The following is a 23,979-nucleotide window of genomic DNA, read 5'->3' on the forward strand; positions in this document are numbered from 1 at the left end:
GGCTTTACCAATATACGTGACCTCAGAAGCTTTTTAATTATTTTCTTCATTGAGTATTGCAAGGCACTATTGCGAATTTCTGCCAAACTGGAAGACCAAGACAAATCAAACATCAAGAACTACAAATAGTCAACAAGGAGAGAACAGGGCCTTACAGCAGACAGGATAACAATCTTTAAGTATTTGTCTCATCAAAAAAGGACATATTATTTCATCAAAAGGAAGATCTAGATCTGAGGAATGAAAGCTACTGAGAGAGATATATCACCTCAACATAGGATTTCAAACAGATTTAGATACATGATAGATAGATAGATAGATAGATAGATACATACATACATACATACATACATACATACATACATACATAGATAAAGATAGATGGATCTTTTTGAAATAGACTGACAGATGGATCTGTTTGAAATTAATAGATAGACAGATGGGTCTGTCTGAAATAGATAGATAGACAGATCTGAGCTGTCCGACAAAGGTGATTCATCACCCAAAAAAATGTGTTATCCAAGTGATTTCGGCATTGTGTTAAATGTCAGAGAAAATGACTAAGGTCCCTTTTTAACATTTATTTTCAATGGTTCATTTGCAGTCATTATCAACTGAAGTTTTTATGCATTTAGTATTTCAGACTATCTGTCCATTTTTGTACCATTCTGAATTAACCATCTTACAGAGGACATCAAAATACACGTAAAAATGAACACACTATTCTTACACTCATGTCAATGAAAAGTAAAGCAGTGCTTCTCTAACTTCCAGAACACCAAATAATTTCATTATCTTAGTTATAAATTTCATGTGGGTAGAACAAAGTGGAAGTTTTCTGGGATGAAGGACAACTTTACGAAATGAGACAACAGAACTAGAAAGCACATTTTGAGAAGCATGTGACTATTTAGTATACGAATTGGTGTCAGGAATAGGTAGCAGCTATGGAATGTAGGATAAAATTTTCAGATCGATTACTGTTACCTTTCAATATCTCTACCTGGCTCTAAATGTTACTACACTTACTATAAACGTTAATAAACTGCACAAAAAAAGATAATTTGTTTGCTACATCACATGAATTATCAATAGCTTTTACTAAAATTTTACAAATATTTGCCAGGATAATAAGTTAAATAAAAAGATTATACCTATTTGTGTATTCCTTGATGATTTGATATATGCTAATCTTAATTGTTTCATTTTCAAATCGGTTGTTGCTCCGGTCCTTGTATATCCGGAATTCAGCTGCTGTCACTGCCTCTCCATGAGGAATTTGGGTAAGATCAAATCGAAATTCTTTGTAATGTCTTCGCTGGTGAGAAAAATCCTTGTCTCTTTCAACTGAAAAAAAAGGGGGAGGTTGGGGAGGAAAAAAGTTAGTCCTTTATAAAATATGGAAATTAATGATAAATTCTCCAGCTTTGAAAATGAAAACAAATAAGCAGGATAGTATAAAACTGGAAAAACACTAAACCACAAACTGAAATGTGTTTCCAGTTAAAGGAAATTCCACAAACCAACAGCCTTTAGTTCAAAGGCAATATAATCTCTATGATTTTATACGAATTCCTGGATCCTAAATGGAAAGGTTATCCAAAAATGTTTTTAAAAGTGAAGGTTGTAAAATGATTGCTAGTATGTATCAAGTATCAGAACACAGAAAATTTTACACAGAAATTCTGAATATGTTATGGTAACCTTTAGAGTTCCAGGTGAAATGAGTGGAGAGAGAGCGCAGCCATGGGAGGGAAATGGGAAAGAGGACTAAGGAGTTCCAAGTATACAAGGACTGTGTTTATGACCTTTCAGAGTTCAAGTAAATAAAGCAAACTAATTTTTACAAGAAAGATTGTTTCTAAAATGTCTTCCCTGGAAAGGTTTTTCTCTCTTCAGCAAATAAAATATTCTTTTTCTCAAAAACTTTTTTTTTTTTTCTTGAGAAAAGGTCTCACTCTGTTCCCAAACTGAAGTGCAGTGGTGTGATCATTGCTCACTGACACCTTGCCCTCCTTGGCTCAAGTGATCCTCCCACCTCAGCCTCTAGAGTAGCTAGGACTACAGGTGTGCACCACCACACCCAGCTAAATTTTTTTATTTTTTGTAGAGGCAGGGTCTCACTATGTTATCTAGACTGGTCTCGAAATCCTGGGCTCAAGCAATCCTCCCACTCTGGCATCCCAAAGTGCTGGGATTACTTGCATGAGCTACCCTGCCTTGTGTTGTCTGTCTGTTTTTAAAGCATTTTTTATAAATTCTTACCCCTGGTACAGTATAAAGTCTCCCAAAGACCTCTGTCATTATTCAGAATTGAGACGGGAACATATTTTCGCTCTTTAGTAACCTTCCAAACAAATGAAGTCAAAGAACTGTTCCTTTTGGGAATATTACGAAATGCTGAAGAATTTAGGACAGTATCAGACATATTATTACGTAATCTGACTGTGTAAGATAGTGTATTGTACAACTGGTATAAATTGATTCACAAAGCTCAAAAATTGGAAATCTTTAGAAGACTAAATAAATTTACAACACTGCTATACATATATGTAACTTAGGATCCTAAGTTAGAAGCATTAAGATTATGGAAGCGAGAAGACGATAATGACCATCAGGAACGACACTGTGGAGCCCAGGCTACTAGACCATCATGTTCCAAGGCCAGATGGATGGCCACATCTGAAGCTTCTGACAAGGGAACCCACAATTCTTTGCCTTCATCCTCCAAAATAATCTCTGGTTTATTTTCCCCAGAAGAGTAGAAGGTGGTTCAGGAGAGAGCAAGAAGCTGATCCTCACCTCCATCGCAGACTCTAAAGCAGACATACAGAAAAATGTAGCTACATTTGGGGGCATATTTTTTTAAATTTTATTTTACAGATGAGGTCTCTCTATGTTAGCTAGGCTGGACTCAAACCCTGGACTCAAGCCTGCCTCAGCCTCCAGAGTAGCTGGGACTACTATAGGTGTTCCCCACCGCACCCAGTTGGAAGAATTTTTGTCCTGTGGAGCTTGGTAAGGATGATGCTCTTTGGCTGTCTGACTACACTAACACCACCTCGCATGATTCATAAAATTGTTTTCTTAAAATATCATTATCTTGGTCCTAAGAGAGGTCCATTTCTAGAGAGATTATGAATCAACTTTTCCTAAATAAGGACAAAAAACCCATTTGTAAGATGTTATTTTGGTCCATAATTTAAAACTCTTCTCTGGTGATAGTGCAGACAGCCATGATAGTGCAGACTGCACACACCTCCTTCCTCTCCCTTTTGTCCATTTGACTGGGCTGTGTAAGAGTGGAAGTCTAGGGGGAGAAAATGCCTACTACCTAAGTAGCTAGTAGCTGATGTGCATGTAAGAATGCTAAAACTGGCAACAACTTCTGCTTTCAGAGAACTAAATCTGACTCACTGTATTGTTATTTTCTTATCCTAAATTTAAATGAAGTAGATGACATCATGTGACCATATCTAAATAGCATTTATATGCCAGACTATATTCTCAGTATTTTATCATCTTATTAACATTAACATATTCTGCCTCATAACAGCCTACAAGGTACGTTCTCTTTTTATCCTCATTTTAGAAATGAAGCAACTGTGGAAGCATAGGAAATAAATACCTTACCAAAAACTTTGAACCCAGGCATTTGGTGTCACCAATCCATGGTTGTTAAATGTCAGGATATGCTGTGTCTGCTTACACACTATTGCTTTGTCCTATTTTATTAACACAGATCTAAAACTTTGTATTTACAAGTCCCAAATCCAACACATTCTGAAAACTACGAGTTTGTTTTCAAGCTCCTTTGACAGAAGAACCAGAAGTTAACTGATATGAAGTGATTTAAAGTCTCTTTTTATCCCAGTTTCTATAAATATTTATTGCTTTGCTGTAGAAATTGTCATGTGTTTGCCTAGGTGGCACTGTCCCAGACCCTGCTTGACAAATACTATACTTCATGATATATGCACCAACCAGCCATGTAAAAATATATTTTCTCCATTCTGAAAGACAATATTCATAATTCTAAGTGATAACAACCATTATTCATTTTTTCATTAACACTAAATTGTATATTTAAAATTTTAACCAAAAAGCAACAAGTATAGTCCTAAAAATAAAGATTAAGACATGAGTTTGTTAGGATCCAATCTAAAGTGTGCACCTGCTTAATGCAGGTGAGTATTGAATTCATGTTATGTAAAGTCATCTACCGTTCTGGAATCCCCTGTGAGATGTTAGTGTAATAAAGTAGAAAGCTAGAATTTCAGCCATTATTATAAAATTTCAGTTTTCTAATCCAGGCTATTTAACTTAAACCCTTAAGGGGACTCATTTTCAAAGAGTTTAATAAAATTTTGTATTAAATATACCACACAGAATGAAGTTGCATTGCAGACTTGTCTGCTGACTCAAACTCTTATATCCTACTGCTTTGAATCATAATTGCAACAATAAATTCCATGGGACATGTTGGAGTGAGTAATGGTATAAGACTTACAACCTAATGATGCCCACAAATATTCAACAAGGTAATCTCAGTTACCTCAAACAGTAACGCTAGGGAGGTGGCAAATATTAATATCCCTGACTTAAGAATACGAAATTGGGTGATGACAGCTACATGGTAACAGATGTCTGTCTCCTAAAGTTTATTATAAATCTTCGTTCAATACCTATACCACCTACATAATGACATCCTACTGTTCTGCACTTAGAGGCTAGTTCATTATTACTTTGTTTAAACACTGTCTTTCAGTAGTTCACAAAAAAGTGAAGAACAGGCCATAGAATAAGGGATTAGATCACCAAAAAGTTTCATTTAATCCCTGTGACTCTACTTATGTCTATCAGTTTTATAACTTGTCAAAGAGCCCAAAACTTGTAATCGGAAGATAACAGATTTCATCCCAGGATTTGTTTCCAAGCCCTCATGAACACAGCCTGAGTGTGTTTTTCTGAATATTGTTTTGTTATGTTTTCAATATAATTATTTCTTGGGAAAGTTGACCTTGTTTCAGTGCTTTCATTATCCTCTCTCCAAGGAACCCTTCCCCCTCCGTTTATGATGGATCCTATTAATATAGACATGCCATTCTTTCTGGACTGAGTTCATTCTTTTAGAACACACCTCTTCCTATCTTTATCTTAGCAAATGTGTTTTTATTCACTTACTTAATATTGATTACATTTCTTATCTAAGGATTTTTTATGAATAAACAAATGATTATATAATTTGAATATTATATACTATATATGTTAATGTAACAACATGCTTTTACTACAACCATATGGTGAAATGTAATTATAGCTTTTAATTTTGACATAATTGTGATTCACTGGCAGAATTCCTTCATACCTTTTATTCACCAGGGCTGCTACCAAAATCAAAACTCCCGAAGTAGATGAAAAAGAACAAACACATACATTTAACTCTCCTTAAATGTCAGCTTTTTATAGGAAAGATCTTTGTCTTATTTACATTGACAAATTTGGTAAATATTAAGCATTCTGATTTTCTGTATATTACAGTATGCTATAACCTACTGCAGTGGTGAATGACTTGTGAAGGTTAAAAGATACACAAGTAAATGAGAAGAAAAACAGCAGAGAAGTGTATACTATTATTGCCTTTGAGATTCATGTATTTGGCCTTTTTAATTCACTCTTTAATGTATATTTTACATCAACCAAATACCATGAATTTCCAGAATCTTTACCAGTATTTCTAGCAAAATCTGTTTTATCAGATATAGATATGCAAGACTCCATAAAAGCCCTAAACACATTCCCTCTTTGGTGGTGAAAAAGCATCTCTTAATTACCATATAAAAACAACTAAGACAAAAAAGCAGAAGGTTTGGCTCAGTTAAGCCAGACTCAGACTTGTTAAAGGGTATAGAAAGACACAGAGTAAAGACATACTGAGATCAGGGGTTAATGCTTTTTTTCCTAGTACCCTCCCCTTATCTCAGACCAAAAATGACATTTGTCTCATGTGAGAATAGAAAGAGTGTTTAGTAACAAACAAACACTTTCGTCAATGAATTTGCTTATAATAATTGTATTTAAAAGGAGACCACAGCAGCCTGTCCAAATTCTTCTATGTGCTGACCTATCTAACAAGATCAAGAGGGGGTGCATTTTGCCAAACAGCCGTACATAGACTTCACTAATCCCAGACTCTTCTCTCATTGTCATTTATGATACACAGAAGTTTTGAAGATTTCCAGGTGTAAGCCATTTAATATCACCATAAAAATGAAAAAAGGAAACTTTACAACGATACTCTTTATGGATGGAGGTGTAGATCATCCCAAATAATATCATGTAAAATTATTCCATTCAAATAAGTCCATCAACATAGGGTTATTTATTTGAGCTGATGGTTGCCAACAGTCCTCTCTAAAAAATCTAAAATAAGTTGCTTTCCTATACACACACACAAACTCACAGAAAATAAACCATTAAAACTTCAGCAAAACTTAATACATTTTATCACCCAAATCACAAACACAACAATGATGGTGAATACACTTCCTTCTGCTTCTAGGGAGCAGGTTTTTTTGTGTCTACTCCAAACTATGTGAAACTACAGAGCTATCTAGAGAAACAGAAAACTCAACTATGCTAGTAGAAGAGGAGAAATAATTTATTATTATATTTTGGTTTAAAAAGTGGTAACATCAAAGCATACAAGATGTAAAATATGAATCAAATCATTCACATCGCATGATTAATGCACTGATAGTGAAAAGAAGCAGAATTGCCTTTATATAAGCACCAAACTATGTCCTAAGTGCTCTGAATTGTCAAAGTTCTGCAAAGGTTAAACTCTGTTTAAGAAACACACTGAAGACTTTTATTGTTGAGATATAACTTAACAGAAGTTAATGACTGATAGAAGTTGGTTTTTTTGTTTTGTTTTGTTTTTATTTTTTTCCTCCCAAGCAGATATCTCTCTGAATGACTTTATCACTAATAGAAACTGGAGGAAATTGTCCTGGGCTAAATATTTTCATGTCTACATTATCTGAAGAGTAGAATTAATTAACAGAGGATTACAGTTTTATCTCTGTAGTGATTTATCTGCAGTTTTAAGGAGATGCATTCATGGGCAATCAGCCTTAATCTCCCACACAAGAGCTGTAACTTGGAAGACACAAATAGCAGCAGTAGCTGTAAGGCAAAGATAGCATTCTCCCAGGAGCCTAGCCAGCTGTTGAAAGAATACAGATCATTGTTTGCTGCTGAGTGCAAAAAATCATTAAGAGATTACTCATAGAATTATTACTAATCTGTGTTGCATTGTCAACGTGAAGAAAAAAAGCAAAGATATCATGTGACTACCAAGATGCATCACTTTCCACGATATCCTTCACTAACCAGTCTACCAAAAAACAAACCTGGTTCTATAATGACTTATTTATTGGTCAGTGAAAGAGTATGTACATGTTTTCCATGAATGGATAACCATTCCAAAGAGTGTGGAAAACTCTAGATTCCAGAAGTCTTAAGAGCCTTTTAATACACAGTAATGTGTGACTTGAATGAAAGAAAATTGTCCCCCTGAATGTTTTGTTTCAAAGAATAATTTCAATTGACTTTCAAATTTTCTGATTATGATCCTCATACTCATAAACACTTCATGAATACAGTTTTATAAAGAAGTAAAATCTCAAAGAATTACTAGATAGTTAAATAATTGTAATACTCTACTATAACTAAACAAATTGATTTTCCAAATCAATTTAAAATATGCATATAATTTTGAAATTTAAGAAATTTAATTGTTGATCAAATATTTATATATTATACTTTAAAAATATAATAGTTTAGAAACAGAAAGAATTAAGTCTTACATAAAGGAAGTTCTAAAATTAGAATGAAGTTGGTCTCAAGGTATTCCTGTTTTCTTTAAATTAGGCCTAGCAATGAGCTTCCAGTGATTATTTAGAATACCATAATGACAACAGCTATACATACCAAGCATTAGTATGAAAAATATATATTTAATAATTAAATTAATAACAAATAAACAATGGTAGCAATAAATTAATGATGGAGTTAATAAAATTAATAAATTTTAATTTTTTGTTTCTTCCCCCTAATTGGATCCAACAAGGTGGAGCTTCCATTATCTCCCTCATGGTACAGATAAACAATATTAACTTCCTCACTGTCACAGAGTTAGTTATCACAAAGCCAGAGATCTTATTACTCCTAATATTATTTGCATGAACGTTTCAACTAATAATAACTGCCACTTCTGTCTCAGGGCAAAGTTTTCCTGTTCCATTCCAGAACAATGTTTCTGCTTGAGCCTTACTCCCAAGCTCCTATGCTCATTCTTAGCATGCTCTCTCCTCTTGTCCGTTTAGTTTCTTCCTTTTTCCTCTACCTTAAGTCAGTGTTGTGGAGACAACAGAACACTGGGAACACACTTGCAGATGAACAAAGCTGGGTGTATTGACTTGTTTCAACTTGTGTTATGGGACGGACGCTACAGCAAATCTCAGTAAAAGGCTGTTAGAAAGGACTCATTAGAATTGTGTTAAGTAATATGGTAGAAAGTTCTAAGAGGAAGGGTTTTCCTCTGGCTTGAATGCTCTTAGGAAGCAGAGGTAAATTAGTCATTTGGTATCTTAATAAAATTTTCTAGAAGGTAGATGTCATTGTGGTTTAAAAAAAAAAGTTTGTTATTTTGGAGTTAAAAAAAACTGCAGGCTAGGTTTCTACGACTGTGGATAGATAAAAATAATTGTATTTACTTGACGTCTTGTTTATATATTGGTGGAACACATAACACATATTTGAACATTCACAAATTGCCAAGAAATATCAGTCTAATCAAATTTACTGGTTCTTACAATTTTTTTTTTTTTAATTTTTTTATTTAATTTTTTTTTTTTGAGACGGAGTCTCGCTGTGTCTCCCAGGCTGGAGTGCAGTGGCGTGATCTCGGCTCACTGCAAGCTCCGCCTCCCGGGTTCACGCCGTTCTCCCGCCTCAGCCTCCCAAGTAGCTGGAACTACAGGCGCCCGCCACCACGCCCGGCTAGTTTTTTGTATTTTTAGTAGAGACGGGGTTTCACCATGTTAGCCAGGATAGTCTCGATCTCCTGACCTCGTGATCCACCCGCCTCAGCCTCCCAAAGTGCTGGGATTACAGGCTTGAGCCACCACGCCCGGCTACAATTTTTTTAAAGTCTTAAAGTCATTTAGTTATTTTTATCACTGAGAATAACAATGCATTCCGAAGTACACATATAGTTTACTATTGTTTTTATTATGAGCATTTTAGGAAGGAAAAATTATTAATTGAACGTTAGAAGCAAATATGCATCTTTTGTGGGTGAAATGTTAATATTAAACGTCAAAAATTAGAATACCCATAAATGGTGATACTTGACTGATTCATTCTGTATAATGAAAAATGGTTAATGATGAATGAGTATATTTACTACACAAATAATGTATCCCAATGACACTGTGTACAAATATTTGAGAATATTTTGTGTTTACCTGTAAGGAGTTAAGATAAAGGCATAACGGTGTGATAGTCATCTTTTGGTCAATATTTAGCTCTTACATTTTCTTTAGTGGAAAAATCTGTTCCTTTTATAGATTGTCTGGCAGCTAGAGGTCAACCATTCTAATCTCACCAGATTTCACTAAATGATCTTGTGAATTCTTCTGCTCTATCAGTAAAATAAAACAGTTTTTAACCACCTTTAGGTGATAGAGGTTACAGTAAGTCCATGTACAGAAAAGACTTTCCTTTACATCTTGAAATCAATGAGTTGATAGTTTATCTACAGTGAATATTTGTGGTTACATGACAAAAACAGGTCAAAGGTTTTGTGAGTTTTCTTCTGAAATTGTTCAGTGCCTTCTCTAATGACTGCTAATTGAAAACAGAGATTGGGACTATCAAATGAGGTGGGTGACAGATAAGTAGTAGATTAATGCCAATACTTGGTTACAAGACACTAAAAGGTCAGAAGTCACATGAATTAGCTATTGTGCTACTGTGAAAAGACAGACATCAAAAGTCTATTATCCCCTTTAGTAGCTCTTAGCCTAGCTTGAAATCCATTCTCAATTCTTTAGGTTATAATATAGAAGTAATCTCCATGTCATTTTATATATGATGTCAAAGTGAAGGCACTCACCCTAAGTATATCAATAGTTGGAGTTTGCATATTTTATTTACATAATAAAGAAATATTTTTTTAAAAATCATATTTTTAGTGTATTCAATGTTCATCTTGGTATATTTTAAGAACATTTTATTTAGAAAAAAATAGTTATACTCAATGAAAAGAACACTTGAAAAAATAAAGAAGTTGACAAGTATATTACATTTGCTCAATATTTCTCTATGGGGAAATGGAGTGGGTTTAAGACACAGTTGGTATACTTTAAAGGATATGAGGATTTTTGTAGCTGAACAAATATCTCAAATCAACCACTTTAAATTTTAAATTGGTATAACTTTCATAGAGTTCACTCAAGTTCAATTTGTGGTTCAATCTGTCATTTTACAAAAAGACAAACTATAAATTTTTCTGCCAAATGGATTACATCAGTGAAGTTTGGTACATGGAGGTATAATCACAAAGAAATGTGATTATCATATTGAATAATATAAAATAGAGACATATTATTTAATTTTACAGGTTTCTAAGATTAGGAATAAAACTGTAAGAATATATTACCTATACACTCTAAAATTAATATAGGAGTAGCTGATGTATCTGTTTAGGCAAGAACTGCAAGTGGCCCATGTTTGTTTCCTAAGAAGTGATTATTTGCTTTCTGTCTCCCCCAGTAGATTGTAAGCTTGATAACAGCAGCACTTTTGTTTGGCTTACTACCGTACACTCTTCCTTACCTCAATCCCTAGCACACAGTAGGTATTCATATACATGTATAATAAATAAATATAGGAATATATGCTGGTTTTCTTGGTTTTTTTTTTTCAGCTTTTGTTTTGTTTTTTGTTTTACTGTTTCATAAAGGAGGTTAAATCCAGACTTTGCCATTCCAGCGAATTCAAAAGCAGAACCCCTCAATCATCTACTGTGGCACAGCCCTGCCATGCCACAAAATAGTATTAATGTTAGTTCTAATAATATATATATTTTTTACTTTCTTCTTCAAAAGAAATTCAAAAATATAGTGATAGCTAGACAGAATCCTAATGTCACACATTTATTTTCAGTTTCACACTACCTGTGTTGGTACTTAAAAACATATGCTAATGTAATAGAATCTCTATAATTCTTTAATGAATATATTACTCTTGGGGAAGAAAAAAGGTAATTGAAAAAATACATAACAATGCAAAAAAACAAACATTTATCTTACAATTATTATCAGAATTGTATTAAAGTCATCCACAGAATGAATTATGCATTGCAAAAGACAATATATGATGTTTTTGAACATAATTTTTATATTCTCATTGATTTTTTGCTTATGCATATAAAAATATTCCACCCAACTGTGTATATGTAATATAAGCAAATCTTTGGTAACATATTTATAATTTTTAAGCTGCTTTTTAAGGTGTTACGAACATTTGGTCCCTTCAAAAGTATGGTTGTTTTGTGTGTTTCTTTTATATTTGGTTGTTACAACTGCTATTATATGTCGTTAAGTTTCCCTAACATCATCCTTACAAATTAAACTTTATCAGTCTTTACGTTTACAGTTAGAAACTAGAATACATAATACGTGACTTGCTTAACACCTCTTTATAGCACATTATTAAAAATGTGAATTATATGAATCAATTTATTGTATTTAAAGATGTATTGTATAATTGGAGAGTTACTTCAGAACATATGTGTATTTAATAAAGATGTAACAGGTGCCAGAATCAATAAAGAAATCACATGATCTTCCTACATTTTATTGAATGAGACCACACTGTAATTAGAGTCAAGGGATCCTTAGTGGTCTCAGTTCACAGAGTTTTCACATGAACAGTCTCATATTTGGGTTGATCTGGTTTCACACTCTTGGGCTTTTCCTTTGTATTGGGATTTCAGGTCAACCACAAAACTCAGAGCAAAATTCAGCTACATATCTTTGAGCAGTATCTGGTTTTGAGTTCAAATATACAAACCCTTCAAGTTTCTTAAGATGCACACCTGGAAACAACAATAAGTCTTTTGAGATTTATGTTAGACCATCTTATTTTAGGTTCAAATTTAATAATTTCCTGAGTCTCCAATCCAATGTTATGTTAGTTATCAGATGGTCTGTTTTCTGATGCTTATGCTGTTAAGTCTGACTTGTTCTTAATGTTATTTAGTAATCCATCTAACTAACTCATATGTACTGTTACATAAAACCTAAATTTACAATAGAAAAGGCTGAACTAAAACAACGTAAGCCACATAGTCTCCAAAATGGTCAGGAATTGATGATATCTACTACTTCCAGAAATGATTGTATAAGGCAGATATAAGTTTGAGGTTAAAATAAGCATGTTTGAGTATTAGATGTTTACAAAGCAGGTAGATTCTTAGGTCTCTCTTCACATTCTGTGCTTTTGAGTGACTGTTCTTTCCTACATGAGAAGTTTAGACATTTCCTTTTTCCTAAAGAGGGGAAAGCAGAGGGTTCTTGACTGGCAACACCAGGCACAGTTAGAGTGTGTTAGCATACTCAAGACAGAGGAACTAGACAAGAACATTCACCCTGAATGCTAAATTCCCAGGCTTCTTTCCCCACTTGGTTGCCAGGATGTCGACAGCCAGGGTTATACCTTGCAGGCAAGAGAATGAGAATCCTCTTTTTGAAATCTGATGAATCCAAAGGGAAAAGACTAAGTTTCCACAAAATAGCAAAGAAACAGTATCCTAAAGAGAAAATAATACTGACAGGTTCCACCCATATGCTAAGTTTCTAATCAGCATTTTAATATCTCACAGACAACCAATGATTACCAGATAGCTGAAAAAATTCTCCACTATGAGATATAAACGTAAAAATTGATTTTTTTAAGGAAAGAAACTTGAAGGAACCTACTAAAAAACTATCATATTATCCTTTGAGGGCTAAAAGAAACTGTTGCATCCATGGAACAAGTATTAATATAAATCCTGTAACATAGAAATAGAAATAGTCAATGCTAAAACATCTCTTGGAAGTAAAGCAGAAAGTTATTTTCTGCTTTGAAAGACTGAATCAAGGAAATTCTCAAAAAAAAGAGAGCAATTAGAAGTGGAAAATTAGAAAAGACTTTAAAAAAAATTTTAAAAAGTAAAGAATTAGCCAATTAATAGTTTCTGGAAAGAGAGATGAAGAAAAAAAGAAAAAGGAAATCATCAAACAAATGGTTCAATTCACTTATCTGAAGTACAAAAAATTTCAAGATTTAAAACCAGTGTTCCCAGCTCAGTGGACGCACATCATTGTGAACATTTAGAACACTGGAGGCAAACAGAAGATTTTACAGGCTTCCAGAGACAAAATACAAATCACATGCATTTAAGAAATAAGTAAACCAGAAAAAAAGACGAAGACATGGGTTACAGGAAAGAGAAGGTCTAACACAGAGAGAGACAAAAATAATGCTTATGAAGGAAGATCTCAGGACAACAGCTGTGCTCCAGGTATAGGAGGCAAATAGTCCCTATTGGAACAGTGTGATTCAACAGAAAGATATATTAAGGGCTAACATCACAAAGATTCCATTTACCACTTGTACCATCTTTTGGACCTGACAAAGTCTGGGTTAGTCAAGACTTGAATTGTACCCACAAGTAGTTCTCCTGACGTCTTCATGAAGTTCTTGCTCTCTCCTCAAAGACAGGCTGCCTCTTGGGTCATTTGAGAACACTCACTTCTCCCTAGTGAATTTCTGTTTTCTTTTTTTCCCTACTACTGAGAGCTGTCTATTGATCACAATGAGCCTGGAAACTGAGAATGCAGAAAAGCTCACCTCCCCTCACCATGTTTCAGTTGGCTGGACTGTATCTGGTCCACATCGCAGATCCCCTAAATCCCCGGGACAATAGCTCCCCAGAAAAGAGTCTTTAAAAACTGTTAAGCAAATGAAGCCAGGATTTTACTCAGAGGCTGTGTTTATCTCGTCTTCTGAAAGAATTCACTAAGCACCTTTATTTAAATATCTAGCTTTGTGCTTCTCATCTGTTTTAATACTAATTGGTTTTACGTGTACTTATATGTGAAATATATTTCATAAAACATGACATATCTAATTGAAGAAAAATTAACTTATCCAAGTTCATATGTATAGTAATCTATGGAGCATGCATTCAAATCTGTACCTGACCACACCAGTGCCTCCTATGAAACGTTACAGGAAGTTACTAAATTTCTTTTTGAGTTTTATCTTTCTGCTCTGTCACAGTGTTAATGCAAATTCCAAAATTCTGTGTCTCACTTTTCATTTGGGTTTTGTTCCTTTAAAAATAATTCATAATCCAGGTGCAGTGGTTCATGCCTATAATCACAGCACTTTCAGAGACTAAGGCAAGAGGATCGCTTGAGGCCAGGAGTTTGAGACCAGCTTGTGCAACATAGCAAGACCCTGTCTCTACAAAAATTAAAAGAAACAATTAGTTGGGCATGGTGGCACATGCCTGTAGTTCTAGCTACTCAGGAGACTCAAGCAGGAAGATGACTTGAGCCCAGGAGTTCAAGGTTAAAGTGAGCTATGATCATGTCACTGCACTCCAGCCTGTGCAACAGAGCAAGATCCTGTCTCTAAGAAATAAAAAATAAATAAATCAGAGATATTAGGAATATCCAACACTAGGGAGCATTTTCAGTAATCTGCATGGCATTGACCACAGTATAGGATGTTTAGACTGCAAAATGCAAGTGTTATTCCTACAATCACATCTAAGTACAACAAAAATTGCTCTTGTATAGAAACGGCAAATGTACTGAAAGTTCTGCTTCATTTTCTCGCCCCTTGATGTGTGTTCACAGCCTCAAATAAGGCATGACTTTGAAAACATATCAACATCACTAACCAGCCTATGCCACATTGGTTTTAATACATAGTGAAAACAAAAATTATCTCAAACCTAAGTCGTGCTTTACATATTTCCAGTTATAACAGGCTTTATTCTTTTTCTGCTTTTGAAGGAAACCAGCAAAACTTAAAATAACTCTAGGAAGCCATGTAAATAATCATTACACAGAACAGAGCTGACCTGACAAGGGTAATGGAAAGGATTAGGTGAATTCATTTGAAAGAGAAACTGAATGCATCTGAAAGAATGAGGGGCTAAAAAAGTTCATTAATATTTATTACCTAGTAAATTCAAGCAATATGTTAACAGGACAGGAATCTCTGAAGCATAAAAGTCCTTTAGTTTCTGTGCCATTATTAACATAGTTAATAACACTAATAGTGTTATTAACTATGTTAATAATGGCACAGAAACTAAAGGATATAGTGTCTCTGTTCGTCTTACCCAAAATCATGCAGGATATCCCATATTCAATCATGGAATCCTAATGAATTCATAAAGCTTTGGTATATACTCAGAAGTACCACAATGTCCAGAGAGAACCACTAACAATAATGATGACTATGAAAATTTTAATACAATTATGAGACATTATGCAAAAATCTATAATTTAATACAATATGTATTTAGTAAAAGAAAAAAGAAGAAAACAGTTTCCTCATCTATTGAATGGTTATCATTTTGGGCACATGATTGGGGAACAAAGGGTATCTTCCTGCAAGCAATCATCTAATTACCCTCTGATGTGACTTGATTCTAGACGAAATATAGGTCATGGAATTAGCGTTAGTTAAATTGAGCATTTTTTCATCTGTGATTAATGTGTTGCTTGTTGAAATTTTAAATTGTCTTGTTCTATTGAAGTCACTTTAGGGTAGACTTTACTAACAGAAACTTCCTTTCCTTGCTTCTTTAATCCTGCTTTTCATTATCCCTAGTTATATTCTGAAAAAAGAATTCAAAAATAAAAGTAAATATTACTAATATTATCTGCATTCAATTGATAAGTAAAACTAGATATTCATGTATGTAATGTGCCTTGCTTCTTATCTCTGACACAGAAGGCCATCTTCATTGTTTCTGAGGATTCTGAACTGCCTCAAAGGGAACCTTGCACTCAGCTGCTTTCATGTTTTGTTTTGTTTTGTTTTGTTTTTTTCAGGCTAATATACATTCACTTAGATTATGGCTATAAAAATTTAACTATCATTTTATTAAACTTTTTCATATGGCAGATACTATACTGGCTGTCAAGGGAATACACACCATCCTTTCCCCCAAAAAAGTAAAACTCATAATTTACAAACCCTCATTGACTTATTTATGAAAATAAATAACATGTTTAAATGGACAGAAACAGATTCTATATGTGCTTACATAACAAACAAATAACATAAAATCCCATATGGAGGCAGGTGTAGTGGCTCACGCCTGTAATTCCAGCACTTTGGGAAGCTGAGGTGGGTGGACCACCTGAGGTCGGGGGTTTGAGACCAGCCTGGCCAACACAGCGAATCCATGTCTCTAGTAAAAATTAAAAAAAAAAAAAAAAAATAGCTGGGCCTGGTGGCGGGTGCCTGTAATCCCAGCTAGTTGGGAGACTGAGGCAGGAGAATCGTCTGAACCCAGGAGGCAGAAGTTGAAGAGAGCCGAGGTTGTGAAATTACACTCCAGCCTGAGCAACAAGAATGAAACTCCATCTCAAAAAAAAAAAAAAAAAATTCTATGTGGAGTTAGTTTGAGAAAAATTCATTGTGAATAGCAATTCTTAATTGGTCTTTTGACACAACCTCATTAGCAGAAAAATATTTACATTATTTTTCAAGATATTTTCTAAAAATACTTTTATGAGAACCAAGACCTTGTCCCCAATTTTTCCCACCAAATTCTCAACAATGAAAAAATAAGAAAACCCAAGATTACATCAGAAGCATATGAAAACAAATGCAAATGTGTAACATGGGTGGGGCAAAACTTCCTGAGCAGAAATTATTTCTTGGATTTCAAATGCATATGTACAGGAAAACTCTGACTTAGTTAAACAATACTGTTTAACATTTAGCATTACATACTAACTTGCAAATCAACTCAAACTGCAAATCTAGCTCTATTCATATTTACTGAGCAATTGTTAGGTACAAGCTGCTCAGCTTGAAGTTGTGAATGAAAAGTAGCTTTCATTGTTAACAGTGCATATTATAGCATATTATAGACAGTACTTTTGTGTTTAACGCTACGTCGTTCATTGCTCAGGAGTATATGGTCCTACTTCTCCTTCTCCCTCTGTCTGAGGCTTGGATTATGTCCAATTTTTAGAAATCCATTTTTCCTTTCTAGAATGCCAACTGTAGCCTACATTGTGTTCAAGAGGGAAAGACAATAGAGCAAATTTGCAACACTTGAAAATCGCTTCAGTGGCAAGAGACTAACAAAAGAATTTTCTGTCAGAAACAATTTGGGGAAAAGAGTTACAAACAGTTTTCAATTTAAACGTGAAACTAAAGTAAGAGATGAATTTAAAGTTAAACAGCATTAGACTGGAACTAAAGAATAGGGATGTAATGTATACCACTGAAGGTATGTTTGCAATACATTTTGATTTAACACAATACAGTATTTTATTTCTTTCTTAAATATTAAATAAAATTATAACATCATCTATAGTTTTATTTAAATGTAAGCTACCTGGCTCAATTTTCCCAACCAAAACAAAACAACAAATTTGTAAAGTTGATTAAGATATTCAAAAGACTCACAAAATATCAGAGGATGAACAATTCTTTCAATTATAGATGATGTTTATTGAGTGTTTAAAGTATTTCATGAAATAAATTGAGGACTAAAAACACATTGTTTTATTAAGTACTATACAAAAATCAGTAACTACAGTTCAAACTAATCTTGAAAGTGATTATTATTGAATTTTTGCAACAAAATTGTTAACATGAAGTAGCAAATATTAACCAAATTATATAATATGTACGTATGTAACTATTTTGCAAAGCCTAGAGAGCATATTTTAAAAGTAAAAACAAACAGAAACCTTTTTCTATTACTCTAGAGAGGTTTAAATCTAGAAGTCTAGCATGAAAAATCTAAATCGACAAGACTTGGTTAGCCGAGTTACGTGATAAATCAGTAGTCAGAATGAGATTTTTGTCTACTGACTTTGTAGATTGCCAGTTGACAATATCTAGGCTGTAAAGATCTTAACTGCCTAACCTCACCCTACCAACACACACACGCACGTAGGCATTACTGGAAGACCTCCCAGGTTATCTTGTTTACCCTCCCAGCCTTTAGACCGGTGCCAACTAACATATTCCAGAGAGTGCTGTCAACTCTATGTTCACACAGCTGTACTTTTGTGATTTTTTATTCCAGCGCAAAGAATCAGTGTTAGGAAGTTCCTTGAATCTATCTCAAATGTTGTCTCACACTAAAACCTAAAACACTTCTTAAACTGAACTACAGGGATATAAAAATTTTAAATCAGGCAAAATATGTAGAAAAATAAAATAATTGTAAGCAAACTTCTTCAAATTTGTAAGAAGTAATGCTGTCAAATGTGTGGTTTTTTTTTTTTTTGGTATTGAAAGTTTGGGAAGAATTGCTAAAAATTACGTAAAAAAGTAACTTTGTTTTTCTTTTTTTTTTTTGAGAAAGAGTCTGCTTCTGTTTTCTAGGCTGGAGTGCAGTGGCGCGATCACTGTCCACTGCAACCTCTGCCTCCTGGGTTCAAGGGTTCAAGCCATCCTTCCTGCTCAGCCTCCTGAGTAGCTGGAACTACTAATTAAAATGACTCTTTATATCCTTATAAAATATAACTAATTTAGATAGATAGACAGACAGACAGATGGATGGATGGATGGAAGGAATTTACTTTGGTTTACTTCGGGCTAAATCAGCCAAGTCTTTTAAATGTGTTTCATTAAGTACTCCTTTATTTTTTAAATTTTTTTAGTTTGAAGTTTTGTGGATACATAGTAGGTGTATATACTTATGGGATACATGAGATGTTTCAATACAGACAGGCAATGTGAAATAAGTACATCATGAAGAATAAGGTATCCATCCCCTCAAGCATTTATCCGAGTTACAAGTAGTCCAATATTACTCTTTCAGTTATTTAAAAATGTACAGTTAAGTTATTATTGACTGTAGTCATTCTGTTGTGCTACCAAAGAGTAGGTTTTATTCATTCTTTCTATTTTTTTTGTGCCCATTAACCAAACCATCCCCATCTCCCTGCCAGCCTCCCACTACCCTTCCCAGTCTCTGGTAACCATCTTTCTACTCTCTATATCCATGAGCTCAATTGTTCTGAATTTTAGATCCCACAAATGTGAGAACATGAGTTGTTTGCCTTTCTGTGCCTGGCTCATTTTACTTAACCTAATGATACCTAGTTTCATCCATGTTGTTGCAAATGACTGGGTCTCATTCTTTTTCATGACTGAATAATACTCCATTGTGTACATGTTTCACAATTTCTTCATCCATTCATCTATTGATGGTGGACACTTAGGCTGCTTCCAAATCTTAGCTATTGTAAACAGTGCTTTAATGAACACAGGAGTGCAGATATCTCTTTGACATACTGATTTCCCTTATTTTTCTTTTTTTTTTTTTTTTTTTTTTTTTTTGTATATACCCAGCAATGGGATTGCCGAATCACTGGGTAGCTCAATTTGCAGTTTTTCAAGGAACCTCCAAACTGTTCTCCACAGTGGTTATACTAATTTAGATCTCCAGCAACAGTGTACAAGGGTTCCCTTTTCTCCATATCCTCACCAGCATTTGTTACTGCCTGTCTTTTGGATATTAGCCATATTAACTGGGGTGAGCTGATATCTCATTGTAGTTTTGATTTGCACTTCTCTGATGATCAATGATGTTGAGCACCTTTTCGTATGCCTGTTTGCCATCTGTATGTCTTCTTTTGAGAAATACCTATCCAAATCTTTTGGCTACTTTTTTATTAAATTATTAGATTTTTTTCCTGTAGAGTTGTTTACGCTCCTTAATCCCTTGCCAGGTGGGTAGTTTGCAAATATTTTCTCCCACTCCATGTGATGTCTCTTCACTTTGTTGATTTTTTCCTTTACTGTGCAGAAGCTTTTTAATTTGATGTGATCCCAAACCCCTGGGGATGTTTCTGAGATCTGGACCTTCTCCAGGTTATTTATATCATGTAAAAAACCTTTATCTTTAAAAAAATCTATCCTATTATTCCCTCTTGGAATCATTTATATAATCGTTTATTTTCGTGATGCTTTTGCTGCCATCCTTATCTAGAACAATTATAAATGTAAATAACATGTTCCACATGGTTTTTTCATTCTAATTCTGGTTTGGAATTTAATCCACCTCAAAAACAGCTTGAACAAACAGTTGTACAGAAATTGCAGAGACGACAAGTCTTTTAACTGTATATTTTAAACAACTGAATAAATTCTTCAATTACAGTGCTGTTATATTAGGCTTTTTTGAAATAAAAAAAATCAGAATATAGCAAAATGACAACCCAACAGAAGCTACTATAGGCCATTCACAGCCACAAAATCTGCACACACACACACACACGCACACATGCACAGGCACACACAAATATGCAGGCTCACTTTGCATGGTACAATGTTAACTTAAACTTTTGTATAAGGAAATTGTGTCCTCCTTTTGCAGTACTCCGTGGTGATTGCAGTTGCCATGGACCATGCAAAGCAAGGACATCATTCTGATATGGACCAATTTAACAAGGCACTGGTCCAAAAAGCATGGACTACCTGTATATATGCATTCGTGTGTGTATGTTCATATATGTATACATACACATGATATATACAAATACCCACACAATACACACAAAGTATTCTGTCATATTTTGTCTATGCTAAATCTTTTTGCATTAGAGTTATTTTCACATTCACGTTAAAGAAAATGTGAAGTAATTGCTCAAATTCGTATATCTAAGTTTTTTAATAGAACTCTTTCTTGAGACATAGTGAAAGGCACAGATCTTAAGGGTACAACTGTATAATTTGATGAGTTTGAACAAATGAATACATTTACCTAACTGAATTCCCAATCAAGATATAATTTGCATCTCCCTAGAAAATATTTTGCAGATTCATTCATGTTCTCAGATCTATCAATGTTCATTTTCTTTTTAGTGCTAAGTATTAATATTATATCATCTTGTGAGTATGCCATAACATATCTAGATTGCATAAATCTATTGATGAATTATTGTGTCATTTCAAATTTAGTTATATATGAATATATCTGCAATAAATATTCTACTTATTTATTTCATTTTCATTTATTTAGAGGTTTTATTTATTTACTTTTATTTATAAGGTTTTTGTTTTTATTTATTCATCATTTATTTATTATTTTATTTAGAGGCAGGCTCTCACTCTGTCACGCAGGCTGGAGTATAGTGGTACAATCATAGCTCACTGCAGCCTCCTGAGCTCAAGGAATAATCTCACCTCAGCCTTCCAAGCAGGGAGGACTATAGGCATGCACCACCACCAGGCTAATTTTTAAATTTTTTGTAAAGACAAGGTCTCAATAAGTTGCTCAGGCTAGTCTTGAACTCCTGGTCTCAAGCTATCCTCCCACCTTGGTTTCCCAAAGTGCTGGAATTATAGGCATGAGCCACCATGCTTGGTCTGTGAACAAAGATGTTTAATGTCTCTTGAATACATTAATACATAGGAACACAATTGTTGTGCCATAGGCTATATGTACATTTTCCTTACCAATATTGTTGCTGTCATCCTTTTTAAATTTTGCTATTGTAGACAGTATTTTAACTTCCATTTCCCTAGTGGATAATTAAATATCTTTCCAGACTTTTTTTTGCCATTCATATACCTATAAGAGGAGCTCTGCCTCCTGTTAAGTGTCTGTTCAATTTTTTGTCTATATACTATTAGGTTATTTATCTTATAATTACTTATTTGTAGAAATCAATATATAATTTAGACACATGTCCTTGGTTCAGTATGTATACTGATAATATTTTGTCTGAAGCTCTGACTTTCCTTTTCTTAATAGTGTCTTATAAACAGAAATTTTTTATTTTGATAAAAATCACAGTTTGTCTATTTCAGCCGTGTTTTACAGTTTTTAATATAGAAATCTTACACACTCTTCGTTAAATTTATTTTGATGCTATAGTAAATATTTCTTAATTTTATTTTCAATTGTTTGATGTCAGTATACAGAAATACAATATTTTATATTAACTTTGTATTGTGACCTTGCTGAATCCACTAACTTTTTTTCTTTTATTAACTGTGTAGGTTTTTCTTAGGACTTTAAAAATACTTATGTTGTCAGTAAATAGAGAGGATTTTATGTCTTCTTTTTAAATCTTTATGCCTTCTATTTCTCCTGATTTATTTTCCTGGTGAAGACCTCCAATTCAATGTTGAATAGACATAGTGAGCATAGATAATCTTACTTTATTCTTTATCTGAGAGGGAATCCACTCAGTATTTTACTTTCCAATATAATGTTAACTGTAAATTTTGTATAGATTTCCTTTATGATACTGATACTATTTGTCTGGTACTCTGACATTTTTCTTCCAGCATTTGTTATAATGTAGATTGCGTTGCTTTGAAATATTTGTACTTTCATTCATTTAAAATACATCTTTACCTACTTTAGTCATGTTTTCCTGTAAAAGTATGGATTTTTATCTTTTTAAAGTATTACTGCTTTGTCATCTGATTTCCAATGTTTCAAATGAGAAATGAGACATCATTTGTATCATTGATTTACTCCATGTAATGTGTCTTTTTTCCTCTGGCTGCATTTAAGATTTTTTTCCTGATTTTCAGCTGCTTAAAGATGATGTAACTAGCTGTACATTTCAGAGTATAGTTCTCCTTAGGCTTCACTAAAGCTTTTTAGATCAGGGATATCCAACCCCCAGGCCACAGACTAGTACTGGCTGATGGTCTGTAGGAACCAGGCCGCACAGCAGGAGGAGGTAAGTAGTGGGTGAGGGGGCATTATGGCCTGAGTCCTGCCTCCTGTCAGATCAGCAGAGCCATTAGATTCTCACATGAGTGTGAACTCTACTGTCAACTGCACATGCAAGGGATCTTGGTTGCATGTTCCTTATGAGAATCTAATGGCTGATGGTCTGAGATGGAACAACAGTTTCATCGGGAAACCATCCCCCACCCTGCATCCATGGAAAAATTGTCTTCCTCAAAACCAATCCCTGGTGCCAAAAAGGGTAGGGGCTGCTGTTTTAGATCATTAGGTTGGTGTTGATGTTTTTCACCAAATTTTCAGTTATTTTTTTCTACTCATTTATTTTCTCTCCTCTCCTTCCAGAACTTCTTAAAAGTTATTTTAATATGCTCAACAGAATCTCACTGGTCACTGAAGCAACGTTTTTCTCCAAAACTCTTTGATTCTCTTTTCTTCAGTTTAAATTGTTTCTATTGATTTGTCTTCAAGTATAATGGCCCAGAGTCCCTATATATTGTATTACTTTGCTAAGGCTGCCACAACAAAGTGCCATAGACTGGTTAGCTTAAACCACAAAAATGTATTTTTTCATAGTACTGAAGGCTACAAGACCAAACTCAAGGTGTCACAGGTCTGGCGGTGTTATCTGTTTGTAGGCATTTTCTTAGCATGCAGATGGTCACCATCTTGCTGCCTCTTCACATGGCTGTCTCTCTGTGCACACACACACCCTGGTGTCTTTCTGTGGGTCCAAATGTCCTCTTTCTATATTGACATTAGCTCAGTTGAGTTATGTTTCACCCTAAAGGCTTTGTGTTAACTTAATCTCATTTTAAATGCCCTTATATCCAAATATAGTCACATCCTGAGGTACTGGGAGCTACAGCTTCAATATATGAATTTGGACAGAACAAAGTTCAGCCCATAACAGAGAGAAAAACAGAGAGAGA

The 23,979-nt window shown here is 34.2% G+C and overlaps 1 protein-coding gene across 1 annotated transcript in view; it reads right to left on the reverse strand.

Annotated features, from left to right (window-relative positions):
• BMP5 (bone morphogenetic protein 5) overlaps positions 1–23,979 on the reverse strand; it is a 122,559-nt gene that overhangs the window by 64,981 nt on the left and 33,599 nt on the right. Inside the window, exon 2 of the mRNA XM_050788785.1 lies at positions 1,155–1,347. Coding sequence (XP_050644742.1) covers positions 1,155–1,347 — 193 coding nt within the window. The remainder of the gene's footprint in view (positions 1–1,154; positions 1,348–23,979) is intronic.

This window comes from Macaca thibetana, chromosome 4 (assembly GCF_024542745.1).
Source record: "Macaca thibetana thibetana isolate TM-01 chromosome 4, ASM2454274v1, whole genome shotgun sequence".
Lineage (NCBI taxonomy): Eukaryota > Metazoa > Chordata > Mammalia > Primates > Cercopithecidae > Macaca > Macaca thibetana.